Consider the following 15,062-nt stretch of genomic DNA (forward strand, 5'->3'; position numbering starts at 1 on the left):
GCTTTTTTAAAAAAAAGACCTCTCGGCGACTTACCTCATCTCTTTTTCTGCTGTTGGTGGTTATACATAGTTAACATTTGGCATTTGGTTTTTGTCATTTTCTGGTATGCTGTATCTCATGTTTAGTGTTTAATTGATGTTAACTTGTTTTGTGTCTTTTGTTGCTTTTCAGAATGTAATGAATAAGATGCACACAGTTAGTGTTCCCTACTCAGTGATGAAGACTTGTCCCCTGTCTTGGGTCCAGCGAGTACATACTCACAAAGGTAGTCACAGACACCTTTTAAAGTTTAATCATTAACCTTTAAACCTCTAAACCATAGTCAGAATAGCCACTGGCTGATTTTGGTGGGTGGGGAGGGAAGATATGGCTTACTGTCTTAGTGATATGTAGTTCTCAGAGCATGGCAGTTTGGCTGAAAGATAAGGATTTAGTTGCTGTAGACTTGGGTAGATCATTTACTTCCTTGTTCATAGATTGAGATGAATGTGCCTTCATTTAAGTGCTAACAAAGAAGTATTGAGCTGAAAAAAAGTTAAGTTGGTAGTAATACTGTGATTAGCATACAGGCTATAGTTGCAGTCATCTCTTTATGACCAACCAGTCCTCTGAATGTGGTACCCTACAGGCTTGTGAGCACTGGACACAATTTATTTGAATAGTGTTTTACAAAAAAAAACTTTGAATCTTCATTAACTGTAAGCTATGATCCCTAAAATAGAAGTTGATTTCAACAGAGTAAAAGAACCACTAAATTTAATTTTTTTCTGTGCTAACTTTTTTTCTCTTTTGGACTTACAGCCAAAGTGGCTTTAGTAAAATGTCGAGATTTACACTGGGCAATGATGGCACATCGGGACCAAAGAGATGTGAGTTTGAGTTCTCTGCGCATGCTGATCGTGACTGACGGAGCTAATCCTTGTGAGTATTTCTGTGGTGTGCTTCTTGGAACCTACTTTCTTCTAACTTAGTTTATTTTCCTGTTATAAAATACAGCTGCTTACTTCTGTGTGATATTGTCTTTCATGGAGTAAAAACTAACTAGTGCTCTGCCAATCAGGATTATCTTTTTGTTGCAGTATGACATGTAAAGTGGTATGTACAGCACATGAATATTCTTGATTGAAAAAATCAAGATCATTTTGTTTTGGAATAATCATATCTATACTAAGATTTTCCTAATCCCTCTCTTTTACAGTCAGATAATATCAGACCTTAGTTCTAAATTCTTAGGCCAATTTAGTATAAACAAATTCATTATCAATAGGCAAGTTTAGTAGTCAATTGTATGACTAATATTTAAGAATAAAAAGCTAAGAGAACATCAGTAGAGTACGGTACTAAACTAGTACGTACAAAATATGTGTTTCACTTACTATGATTTTTTTTTCATTTTATTTTATGTTTGGTTCCAAATTTCCCCCCTCCCCCACCTATTGAGAAGGCAAGAAAATCAAAACCCTTTACAAATATGTAATATCATTTAAAACAAATTCCCACATTAGCCATATCAAAAAGAAAAGAGCATATGGTTTGATCTGCGTTCTGAGTCAATCACATCTCTATCTGCAGAGAAATAGCATGTTTTTTCATGAATCCTTTGGAATTGTCATTGGTCATTGTGTTGATCACCGTTCCAAAGTCTTTCAGAATTGATGTCTCTCGGAGATATTATGCCCTAATACAGGGCCATGACCATGGCCAATTCTAATTTTCAAGAAATTATTTTCTTCAGTGAGGTTTCATACCTCTTACCAAGCTGATAATTCTCTTTCTTCCAAATATCTTCCTCCAAAGCTCTCATTTGGTAATTTTTTTCCTTCTTTTTTTAAAAACTACTAGGAATTCTTGTACTTTCATCCAAAATGCATTTTTTTTCTTTGAGGCTTTACTTGTGAGTATTTTCAGGTCATTCTTTTCTGTGTTTGAGTCTTGAGCTTGCCTGTCACTATTCTGTGGTGCTTCTGCTCTTTATGGTCAGGTTCTTTTTTTTTAATTTGTTCATTCTTGCAGCCTCCTTCTTGACTTTGGACTTTATATTAATGCTAGGCTCTTCCTACTTCTGCAGGGGATAGCCCAAGCCCCTATCCTTTCCCATCCTTTTTCTGCTTTCACAGTTCAGCCTGGGAGCCTCTAAGTTTTCACTGTTCCCAAAGAGGTGTGGTCCCAGGAAGGTCTGTTCACTGCCCTCCCGGTCAGTTCTGCAAATTCCTGACTCAGGTTGGTCTGTTGGCTTCTGGGTGGTTGAGTTTCAGTAGACTGCTACTGAGCTCAGATACCATTAGGCCTATGGAAGACTGTGCAGATTTAGAGCAGTTGAACTGCTGGCTTTCCTTTGGTCCATGTCTGCTGCCCTATTTATTCCCCTGTAGGCTTATGTGCCAGGCAGCAGGCTGCAGCTGATTTGCTGCTTTGTTCTGGGGCTCAGAACTATGCAGTTATGTTTCCAGAACTTGTTCCTTCCTCATTATACAACTGGGGCCCGTGCTCACTGGTGACTGCTCCTCTCCACCTAGGCTTTGGAACCCAAAACTTGATAATGTGCAGAGGAGCTGCCAGATGACACTCATTCGTACACCCAGGGCTGATTCAGGATTCCCTATCTGCCTGATGCTTCCTGCTCTGGTCGTCTTTCAATTCCCAGGCACTGGAATGTTCTCTACCACTGCCACCACTTATGCTCCTGGCCAGCTCCCTTTCCCTGTGTCCAAAGATCGATTGATATCTCTCTTTCTTTCTATCTCTCCCTCTCTCTCTCCCTTCCTCTCTTCCTCCCTCCCTTCCTCTCCTTTTCTCCCTCCTTCCCCAAAATTTCTGACCGTTCATGATCAAATTTCAGTCTGGTACATTTTTTACATCACTGTGAAGATCTTCTGGGCAAGCTAGACAAAAATGCTTCCTCTCATTCCACCATCTCACCTCCTACAATTGAGTTATTTTAGGAAGGGTTGTTAAACTGCTGGAGTGTCTCCTCTCAGTGTACCCTGCTGCTAGACTTGGCCTTGCCACTCCCGTCCGTAACATCCCTACTCAATGGTCTTTTCTAGCTCCTTCTGTCAGTGTAGAGAATACCCTAGCATTTTTATCAATGTGTTCTACAGAGTTGCTGATGTCAGCCTGGCTACCTAGAGGCTCAAAGCCTTTGGCATTGTGGAGAATGAAATACCTGGCTTGATGACACTTTTTCAACCTGTAAGCTATTGAGAGTCACCTGAATCATTGCCTCTATGTGATTATGGAGATAACTGTCCTCATTGAGATGCTGATGGCCCTAGGTGCTGAGATATGATGGCCCAGTTACAACATTTGCTTCATTTGGAACCGTGTCCCAACAACCATTTCCAAAACTGTCATTCTTGTGTATGCTCGGAAGGGGAAGAAAGATAAAGAGTACCTCTACTACATTGGAATAGATCTTCTACTTCAAGAACAGGCAGCCCGTCAGACATGATCCAAGATGATGGTGGAGACCTCACAATTCTCGTTCATACCACATACCCTCAGCTCCTGAAGGTATCTCAGAGGAGACTACCCCAGGTGTTCACAGTCTATACAAGATGAAGGCCAATGGAGTTCTCAAAGTGCCAACCATCAGTGGGAATAGTTCTGTTCTCCAAGAACAAGTTTGTTAACCTGTGTGTCTGGCAGCCATGAGTTCTTCCTTGGTGGTACCAGAGACACCAAACATATGATGATCTTGGGTAATGTGACTGTAGTGGCAGGACATAGTGATGTCAGCAAGAACTGCTGCACTCATTTAGACCATTTGGGGCTTTGGGGCATGTAGGAATCCTCATCACAGAGACAAGCACCAGCCAGAAGCATTTGTAGGCTTCTATGGAGAACTGTGAGATGATCACCATGTATGAGGCCTACAAAGAGGAAAGCATCTTTGTCACTCTTCAGACATCATCTTGGGCAGGTATTTAAGCAAATGAAAGACAGTACCATTGTATAAAACGTTGGATCCTTAGATGTGGAAATAGATTCATAGTGACTGAACAGAAATGCAGAGTACAAGATAAAATGAAACACAGGTGATTTGCTATAAGCTAAAGAATGAACAGTTTCAGGGCCATTCTGACTTTATCTTAAACAACTCCTTCGATAACCAGGCACTGGCCCAATTTGAGCTATGGACTCACAGAGGAAGTATTTTGGAGAGGTGCACTTCAGCATAAGAAACTGGATGAAGCTGTGACTGAGGGCTGCCTTCATTAGCTGAATGGGAAGCTGAAAAATCTGAGAGTACCTGGGCCCACCTAAGGAGGGCCCCTTCACACCTAACCACCACTGGTACTGAGGTCCTGGTGGTCCAAAGATGCCCAGTGGCTAATAACATCTTCCTGCCTGCCCAGCCCCTCTTGCACAGGGTAATAAATGGTGTGTAGGTTAAAAAAACAAGCAAACTCTATTGGCATAACCAGGCTTTGTCTGTAGCATTTACGTGTGGATAGTAAAAATGAGATTTTTGACATTTTGAAATTATTTTGTATATATTGGTAGGAATATCCACTTTCACCTGGGTATTACACCTTTAAGTGCTGTCCAGCTCTTCCTGAGATATAATTTCATGGATTTGTCCTTGAAATTTATAATTACACCTTATAGAGCCAATAAAATAGTTTTAAGTAAATTTATGTACATTTAATATGCTGTATTTGTTTCCTAGTTTCTCATTAGAACATTTTTTAAAAATTGCAGTAATGAAATTCACCATTATCAGATTTAAAGTTGGTCTGTTCTTTTTGCTTAGGGTCTGTATCATCCTGTGATGCTTTCCTGAGTCTGTTTCAGAGCCATGGTCTAAAACCTGAAGCCATCTGTCCTTGTGCCACATCTCCTGAAGCTATGACTGTAGCAATTCGCAGGTACTGTTCAGTTCATCAGATACAGAGCAAAAAGTTGTATGTTACAGCTGAGAAGGAATATTTAGTACTCACCTGGTATTGCCCATGGAAGCTTATCTGATGCTGTTTATTCAGAGAAATAAAGTGCTTTTCTAATCTAATAGAATAAAGGTGACTGATGACAGTATTTTGATTTAAATGATTACCTGAGAAAAGTATTTTATTTTCTTACTGTTACTGTTGCTATTAAGCTAAATGTGCATGCCTGATCTAGTCTATTAAAATAAGGCTTTTTTTCATTATCATGTGTTTTTTTTGTTGTTGTTAGGTAGCACTGTGGACCTGAAATAAACTGTTCTTGATTATAGCAGATGTCAGGAAACTGCATCACAGCAATCATTTTCTGGTTTTGCTGCCTCTATCCTATCCCTTTTACTATCTTCTTGAACTTTTTCCATAGTTTCCTAGGACAGTTTTGTGCCTACTCTCTTCTCCCTCCAAGCCATCCTTACTTCCACCAGGTTTATTTTCCAGACACCTCTATTTGGTCATGTCACTCCTCTGCTCAGAAAATCTCCGATGTCTCCATTTTCCCCACCACTAATGTTCAGAAGCCTCTGCTTGGCATTCAAGACTCTTTCCTGTCTGGTGCTGCCCCATCTTTCAGGCCTCACTCCCATGTTCCTGCCAAAGCTGGAGTGTCTCCATTGCCTCCATATTTCCATTTCCATCCATTTACTCATGCTGTTCTCTGTGACTGGAGTGTGCTTTCTTCCCACTCCCCTTTACCTATTGAATTCTTACTTATGCTTTAAAGCTCAAGTACAAAGATACCGGCTCCATAAAATCTTCCCTCATTTTCCCACTTCAACAAATCAATAATTAAACCCCTCCCCACCTTGGACCTCACTTTACATTTTGTTGTACATCTCAGTAGTGTTCCTGTTATAGTTATCTGTGTGTATCATATATAAACTTCGTTTCCCCCACATTTCAAGGCTTAGTATATTGCTTTGCATATAGTAGGCGTCTAATAAGTGATTGTTGAATTGAAATTGAGAGTGTTTTCCTACACTGATGAAAACTCACTCTTTCTTCTGGCCATTCCTTATGTTCTATAAGTGTGATTCTGTAAGAATATATTGGGTTTTCTGATTATTGGTACTTCAGTCAGAAAGAATTCAAGTTTTTATTTCATGGAGTTAGTGTTTTACTACCCTAATTAAAAATATTGGACTCCAAATCAGTTTTTTTTTCTTCTCAGACCTGGAGTTCCAGGGGCCCCTTTGCCAGGACGAGCTATTCTCTCAATGAATGGCTTAAGTTATGGGGTAATCCGTGTCAATACTGAAGATAAAAATTCAGCTCTTACAGTACAGGATGTGGGACATGTAATGCCTGGAGGTGAGTCACGAGAAGTGCCATCTAGTTTTTTTAAGGGCATGTCCCTGGAGCTTGTGGGGCCTGATAAAGTAGGAGTCCAGGAGCCTGGAATCCTGGCTCCACTTAGGACCTTTGCTTGTCCAGTGGCATATAGCCCCAGGCAAGTTTCTTACATTCTCAATGCCTACCTGCTTTTAAAGTGGGGGTAATTAGTCATCACCAGGAAGTCTTAATTAGATTATGAACAAAAAGTCTTCCAATGTAAGGAAGGCCTGTCTAAGTGCTTTTTGCTAGTGAATGAGGTTTTCATTGTATTGGCCAGAAATGCTTATCCAGTGCAGTTGAGATGTTGCAGTAATTACAGTCATTCTTCCAAAGACCTCTTCTACAGCTACTGCTGCCAAAAGAAGTATCCCCATACGCATTCCCCAAAGGAAATAAAGCGCATCTTCTCAAGACAGGAAGTGAGACAGAGAAAATTACTGATTTCTAGTGGTGCAGAGAGTTGGAGGCATTGTTTTCATGACTATAGACATAGCTGGAAGGAATTCTACTAAAGATGAGTAAGACCCAGTTAAACCTCCTGTTTCATTTGCCTTCAGAGTCATTTTCAACAGTGACACATAGTAGTCTTAAGTTCTTAAGTGTGTGTTATGTAAATTGAGTGTGGCAAATTTTGCACGTATGAACTGTACATATAGTAATTGAATGCAGTGTAATATTAAGTGGAAAAAGTACCAAATTTGGAGTCATGAGACCTAGGTTCAAATCCCAGCTTTGCTTCTCAACTTCCTCGTGACAGTCACCAGTTACTTCTCTTCTCTGGGCCTACAATCTTGCCTGTAAAATTGATGGGGTTAGACTAAATCAGAGGTTCTTAACTTTTTTACGTGTCAAGCACCCCTTTAGCAATTTAATGAAACCTGTGGACCTCTTCTCAGAATAATCTTTTTAAATGCATAAAATAAGATACATAGAATTGCCGAGGAAATCACTTATATTGAAATATAGTCTGTAGACAAGAAAATTGCAGTCATGTAATTGAGCATTAAATCTAATAACCATATTGATTTCAAAATAACAATGAGCATAAACAACATTTTGAGTTCTCCAATTATAATGTGATATTAAGATATCTGTGAGTTCTATTGATGACAAAGTCACAGGTACTACTAATATTATTTTGGTTTGTTGATTACATTTATTACTTAAGAAAATGCTAATTTCCATGTAGAGCTTAATGAAAATAAAAATGCAATTTTTTTCTTATCCAAGTTCATAGACATTCTGAAGTCTATCTGCAGACCCTTTGGTTAAGAACCAATAGTCTAGATGGCCTCAGAAGTCCCTTTTAGCCTCAATTTATGATGCTGTGAGCCAATATTGATTTCAACTATGCCAACATTTCCATGGATAGTTTAAGTTATTTGGTGATCTATACTCATGAGCCACATTTTCCGTGCATTAGGGATGATGTGCATTGTAAAACCAGATGGCCCCCCTCACCTCTGCAAAACAGACGAAATTGGAGAAATCTGTGTCAGCTCCAGAACAGGAGGCATGATGTACTTTGGACTTGCTGGTGTGACCAAAAACACATTTGAGGTATCTATTTTACCTTGTATTTTGTTTTCCTAGCCTCTTCTTAACCTACCAAGAACAAGATTCTCATGCAGTAGTTCTTTCTGTTTTTGGAGGAATCAATTCTAGATGATATGAAACTGCCAGGTTTAGAGTGATGAAAATTTTTCAGTCTCCAATATGGATTTTGTCCATGTAGTTACATGGCCTGATTTTGAGTGATAAGTAAATGAATGAATGGATGGATGACAGAAAAATAGTATTTTAAAAATGCAATCAGAAGAAGGAAAACTACTTCCTTGAATTTATGAATTGAAATTTCCAACTGTTTTCCTTCCATAATATTGCTTGGTTTAAGACCTGGGAGTGGTTTCCCATAAAACCAGTATTTTATTAAAATGTGTAATGTATTAGTGACTTTGATCAAATGATATATTTTTAAAACTATGTTTTAAAACTACTGTGTTACTTTCAGCATCTCCCTTTTTCCATTTAGGTGATTCCAACTAATGCCACAGGGTCTCCTATTGGAGAAGTGCCCTTTGTCCGATCAGGATTGCTTGGATTTGTTGGGCCAGTGAGTAATATTTTAGTTCTCATGTTTTCTATGTGTTCAAGATGAAATACTGAACTGAGTAGATGAGATTTTTATTATTTCAGTAGTTTGGTAGGACTGTGAAATATGACTTCTTAATTAAAATAGTTTCAATAGAAATTATTTATTTTATGAGGTAGGTTGTGTTGCTTTGGGTACCCAGTTTATTTGGCTCCATAAAATAAGACATTTCTAATTTTCAGAATTGAGATTAGACAGTTATACTTACCAAATTCGATTTGATTAACACATTCTAACATATAGGAAGGTAGTGAAAGAATTACCTTCAGCAATAGAGGAAGTACTACCTAGATAAAGTAGTTACCATGTGTTGTATAGCAAAGCCCTTTATAAGGAGGATTGAGGTGTGTTTGGTAAATTCAGAAAAGCTTTCAGTGAAGAGAAATGATTAATTTTTTTATAATTAGAATTCTGGGGAAATTGTTGGCTATGCTACCTTATAGTCATACTTTTTGGAGGTTCTGACAAGAGTGAGATGCCTTGCTTCTCTTCGTCTTGATTGACCTGCACAAAGCACCAGCATGTGACTTTGCCATTTGCCCTGAGACTACAGACGGATCTCTGAACAACATGTGAATGAGTATCTCTTGGTTTTATTCTAGACACAAGTAAATTTGTCCTTACAAAAGCTAAGAAACAAAAAAAAAATTTTTTTTTAATTGTTAAAAAGCTAAGAAACCAGACTCCACCTGAGATTGTTTGCTCTTCCTAGTTCCTAGTTACATAACTGTAACATGTAAATCAGTGAGTGTGTTACTTGAAAATTTATAGCAAAAATAGACCAACATTTAGTATGGATTAGGAAAATAAGTTGTACAGCTGGCTAATGTAGAAAATTAGATGGGATCACTAATTGCTTTTTTGTATTTTTAAGGTTTCAATTTAATATTTCACCCTAAAAACAGATAGGAAAGAATGCCTTCTGTCTGGATCAGGCAATTTTTAGCCAAGGAAGTATAAGGAGACAGACATATGTTCCCTCAAATCAGATACCCATTGGCTGCTGTGTTTTATTTTTCAGGGTAGCCTTGTATTCGTGGTTGGAAAAATGGATGGGTTACAGATAGTTAGTGGCCGAAGACATAATGCTGATGACATTGTTGCAACTGGATTGGCAGTTGAATCAATAAAGACTGTCTATAGGGGCAGGTGAGTGGTAGAAAATTCAAATATGTTTGGAGCATTAGTTAAGGGCGAAGAATTCTTGATACAATAATTAAACTGGATTTTTCATAGGAAGTAAGTTACCTTTGTGACATAGAACTGAAAACTAGCTTTGAAAAATACATTTTATATGTTTAATAGGAATGTGAATGTAAAGCCTATATCAGACTGTGCGCTGTCTTGGGGAGAGTGGGGGGGAGGAAGGGGAAGAAAAATTTTCAACTCAAAAGCATATGGAAGTGATTGTTGATAAATCAAAATAAAGTAATGAAATTTTTTAAAAAAGAAAAATACATTTTAAAAGTTTTGAATTCCCTGTTCCCAAATGAAGTCAAGTGAACAAGCATTTATGTGTTTACTGTGTACTGAGCATTGAGTAAGTGCTGGGGATAGAAAGAAAGGCGGAAAAACAGTTCCTGCCTTCAGGGAATGGAATTCCACTTTCTGCCTTCACATTCTATTGGAGTACGCAGAACGTAAATAACCATGTACAAGATACGTTGTTCAGTCGTTTTCAGTTGTGTCCATTTCTTCATAACCCTATTTAGGGTTTTCTTGGCAAAGATACTGGAGTGATTTTCCATGTCCTCTTCTTTTACAGATGAGGAAACTGAAGCAAACAGGGTTTGCAAGTGACTTGCCTGAGGTCAGACAACTGTTAAATTTCTGAGGCCAGATTTGAACCCAGGAAGATGAGTCTTCCTGAATTCAGGCCTGACACTCTATACATTGTGCCGCCAAGATAAATTGGAGGCACCTGAGATAGAAGGCACTAGCTTTGAGGTGGACCAGGAAAGATTTTTTTTGGATATTATTTTATTTTTTCCCCAATTACAATTTTTTAAATATTTTTTTCAAAGTTTTGGGTTCCAAATTCTATCCTTCCCTCACTCCCTCTGTTCTCCCTTCCCTGAGATGATAAGCAATCTGATATAGTTTATACAATCATGTAAAACATTTCCATGTCAGTTATTTTGTACAAGAAAATGCCAATTAAAAAAAAAAGAAAGTAAAAAGTAGCATGCTTCAGTTTGTATTCACATGGTATCAGTTCTTTCTCTGGAGGCAGATAGCATATTTCATCATGAGTCCTTTGGGATTGTCTTGGCTCATTGTATTGCTGCGAATAGCGAGGTCATTCATAGTTCTTCATTATACAATATTGCTGTTACTGTATACAGTGTTCTCCTGGTTCTGCTGACTTCACTTTGCAGCAGTTCATGTAAGTCTTTCTAGGTTTTTCTAAAATCATCCTGCTTGTCATTTCTTATAGCACAATAATATTCCATCTAAAATCATATACGATAGCTTGTTTATCCATTCCCCAATTGGTGGGCATCCTCTCAATTTCCAATTCTTAGCCACCACAAAAAGAGCTGCTATAAATATTTTTGTACAAATAGATCCCTATTTTGTGGTCATGGACCCCCTTTGCCAGGCTAGTGAAGCATGTGGACCCCTTCTCAGAATAAAAGTTTTAAATAACTAAAGGAAATACTAAATTTCAGTTAGAGGTTAGAGAAAAAAAGATATAATTTTTTTTCCTATCCAAGTTCACAGACCCTTGAAAACTATCCACATACCCTTTAGTTAAAAGCTTCTGGTAGAAAGTAAACTTTTTACACTAGGATTTAAGGCTTTCTGTAATCTGGCTCCAACCTACCTTTCTGAGATATTGCCTTGCTATAATTTACATTCCAGGCCTGGGCTCAGCCTCCATACTTTCTGCACACTGTGTCTCCTGTTCACAGGATGGTCTCCTCACAGTTCTGAAATCTTTCAAGGCCCAGCTTTGTTGCCTTTCCCTCTCTGAAGCATTCCCTCATCTCCTCATTTATAAGTGATTTCCTTTCTCAAGTATTTTATACTGCACTCTTTGGCGCTCTCCTGTGAACATATATTATTAGTAGTATGTTGATTATGATTATTTTTGTTTCTTTTATGACCTCTGTTATATTGTAATTTTCTCAAGGACTATTGATTTTTTTCTTTTGTATCCTCAGATCCTAGTGTGTAATGAGTGGTACTTAATATTACTCTTTGTTGCGTTGATGTCCCCTTTCTCTGTAATAGCAATAGCCCACATTTATATGTGCTGCTATTATATATACTCTGTGGCCGCAGAGTTTTTATATACTTAGCTCAAGTGAGCCCCATAACAGCTCTGTGAAATTAACCAGTGTAAGTACTAGTCTCATTTCATATATGAGGAAACTGAGGCACGTGCTCAAGCTCACCCAGCTAGCAAGTGACGTAATTGGAACTCAGGCCGAACTCTTATTGTAGTGCTCTTCCCAGGGCCTCATGCTTCCTTATTTCATTTCACTAGAGGTTGAATGTGTCACTATATTTATGATTTTTCCTTCTCAGGATCGCTGTGTTCTCTGTATCTGTGTTTTATGATGAGCGCATCGTAGTGGTGGCAGAGCAGCGGCCTGATGCTTCTGAGGAAGATAGCTTCCAGTGGATGAGCCGAGTGCTACAGGTAAACCAGCCTCTCAGATATGGGGAATTAGGACCAGTAGGTTTTATTGTTAGACAGACAAGAGTCATTACCTAGTCTTGATGAGGATGTTAGCTTTCTTCCCACCTGCAAGTTATGGCCCTCACCTTGTTCTTTATAGCAGTCACCCACATGTATCTGATTACTTCTGGCAGAGGTTAGAGGACTAGTAAGTACCACTCATTCTGTTCAAAGTAAATCACCAAGCCCTTCCACTTGGCTTCCACCTAGTAACTGTACTCTTATGTTTTGCATGTCACTGTTGCCTCTTTCTTGTGTAAGTTTGAATTAAACAATTTCATCTTTCTTTCTTTATTTCTTTACTTGTTTTTCTGCCCATAAAATTGATGATCGTTAGATGGTTACGTATCTTAGACTTTTAGGGGTTTTTTTTGTTTTTTTTTTTTAATTTAACTTTATTTATTTTAGGTAGTTGGGATTAAGTGACTTGCCCAGGGTCACACAGCTAGTAAGTGTCAAGTGTTTGGTCTGAGGCCGAATTTGAACTCAGGTCCTTCTGACTTCAGGGCCGATACTCTGTCCACTGCGTCACCTAGCTGCCCCTTAGACTTTTGGTTTTGAACCAGTCAGTGGCTATTTATTGAACAACAACTAGGTGCCTAGAATTGTGCTAGACCTTTAGCAGGTTCAAGGAAAGATAGTTCCAGCTCTTAAAAAGCAGGAAACTAGTCTAGTTGTATGAAATAGAAAGTAGCACTAGACAGTCTATACATGTAGTCAGGTATACTCTATAAATGTAGAATGTTCAGAGAAGGGATAGGTCATTGGCCATCAGAGTTGTCAGAGAACTTTTCATAGAGGAGGCAATATTTAAGCTGTGTTTTAAAGAGTGAGTAGCATTTGGACATAGCAAGAGAATATTTGTGGCGTATCTGATGTAGAACGAAAGATGCATCACATAGTAAAAACTTGGTGAAAATTTGCATTGATTCCCTTGCCTTCCCCCCACCCCTACTCTTCAGAGCAGCTTGGCCATAAATGTTGGCTTCCTTATAATTTGTGCTGTGATGCTTTCATTGATCTGTATATGTCAAGTCTGTGGCTCTACCTCATTCTTCTGAGTCTTGAAAGGGGATTGGGTTTGATCTTTATTTAGCATTAAGAAAAAAACACATTTGAAAAAGAATCTCACTTGAAAAAAAAAACAGAAATATGTCCCTTTCAGAGTTAGGAAGCAATTACAGAACCTCAGATGGAAGGGAGTTCAAAGGTCATCTTGTCCGACCCATTACCTTATTAAGTCTCCCTTTTACAACATCGTAAACAAGTGGTCATCTAGTCTTCATTCAAAGACCTACACTACAATTTTCAACCCATCCTTCCTGAGAGAGCCAGTTCCACTTTTGGACAAGTCCAATTATTAGGAAGTCCTTCATATGCCAATCATAGCCCAATTCCTACCCCCTTATCAAACCGAACCATTGAATGTACTATGAACATACCAAAATGAAATTTGGGGGATGGTAATTACATCATATTTTTTGACTTGAGCCATGTGGAATGAGGATGAGGATCATTGTTTTCCTAGTGCCAAGAACACTGTTCCCATTGTAGAATAAGTACTAGACAGCAGAGCCAGGGCTAAACATTAGAATAAGTAGGCACTAGGTCATGACATAAAAGAGCATGATGAGAAGCATTTTTCACCTTGAATATAATAGGGCCTAAATAAATGCTTTTGAATTGAATGATCCTCTCTCCTTGTTGATTTATGTCATCTTATGTAACTATCGCACATTTGCTTTGGTTTTTTTCTGTAAGAGAAAATTCCCTTTTCCATAGCACTAATTCAGCTATTTATATTTTGTAGCAAGTCAAGTTGCATGTATTGTAGTGAAGGTTCACAGTACCCTAGTGAATTAATAACATACAAATGGATCTAATTTGGAGACTTTGCCTAGAGCACGCAATTGGCTTGGCTCTTCTGTATCCCATGTGTTCTCATATTTCAGAAGTCTTGAATCATAGTAATGGCTTGAGGTGGAATGGTTAAAGAATAACACTTCCTCATAAATTGGTAGTCAAAGGGAATCATTCAGTAAACATTAAGTGCCTACTATGTGCAAGGCACATTCAAAGTGTGCCTTGTGCCATGTGCAAGGGATTCAAAGACAAAAATGAAACCACCCCCTCAGAGAGCATGTATAAAGACAGATAAGTAATCACAAGGTTAAGGAGAGGGCTTTAATAGCTGGGAAAAGCAGGGAAGTTTTCACAGACAACATGGCACGTAAACAGCTATAGCATCATCTATAGAGAAATAATCATTAGTTATCAGTTACACACTCACATAGTAAGCACCTAAATCGACATCTTTTAAGGAAAGATCACTAAAAGGTGACATAATGCCAGAAACTGTACTTTCGGTTGAAAGATCCCAGACACTCATAACATAGGCATGTTGGTATTCTATAGACCCTAAAGTACATGGACCTGAGGGATTTTTCAGTCCTTTCCCCTCTGTACAGCTTATGTTGCTGAGTAATACTTAGAAATAAATATGCATTTTAGCCTGCTCCTCTATTTTCTTATTATTTTAATTTATTAATTTTATATAATTATTTGTAAATATGTAATTTTAGTGGTATATTTATAGTTAATTTATTAATTTAATTTCTTATTATTTTAATTCTTAATAAGTATTAAGAATGAGAAAAGAACAATAACCCTATAAGATGGCTCTTGCTTCTGCTTGCAAGTCCATTCTCCTTTAAGGCCATATCTCTTCATCCTTAAACTCAGCATATGCAATTGCTATATCAAAAACATTTTGCTTAAATTTAGCCAAGCTGAAGAGTGGTAGTCTGCCTCAGCTTGCCAAATGAAAGACCAAAACATCTTGGTCAAGTTTTTGCCTCATCCACAGGCTCATAGGAGCTTATTTAGCAAATTAACAACCATCTGTGTGATCATTCAGACTGCTTTTGCATCATTTTTCACTTC

General features: G+C 38.1%; 1 protein-coding gene across 1 annotated transcript in view; it reads left to right on the forward strand.

Moving 5' to 3' along the window:
* Positions 1–15,062, forward strand: part of DIP2B (disco interacting protein 2 homolog B) — a 209,823-nt gene that overhangs the window by 147,769 nt on the left and 46,992 nt on the right. The window contains 8 exon segments of the mRNA XM_020966118.2: positions 173–266; positions 803–922; positions 4,758–4,872; positions 6,116–6,255; positions 7,703–7,839; positions 8,312–8,392; positions 9,453–9,580; positions 11,966–12,080. Of these exon segments, the coding sequence (XP_020821777.1) occupies positions 173–266; positions 803–922; positions 4,758–4,872; positions 6,116–6,255; positions 7,703–7,839; positions 8,312–8,392; positions 9,453–9,580; positions 11,966–12,080 (930 nt within the window).

The sequence above is a fragment of the Phascolarctos cinereus genome, unplaced genomic scaffold (genome assembly GCF_003287225.1).
Source record: "Phascolarctos cinereus isolate Bilbo 61053 unplaced genomic scaffold, phaCin_HiC Scaffold_1;HRSCAF=81, whole genome shotgun sequence".
NCBI classification, from domain to species: domain Eukaryota; kingdom Metazoa; phylum Chordata; class Mammalia; order Diprotodontia; family Phascolarctidae; genus Phascolarctos; species Phascolarctos cinereus.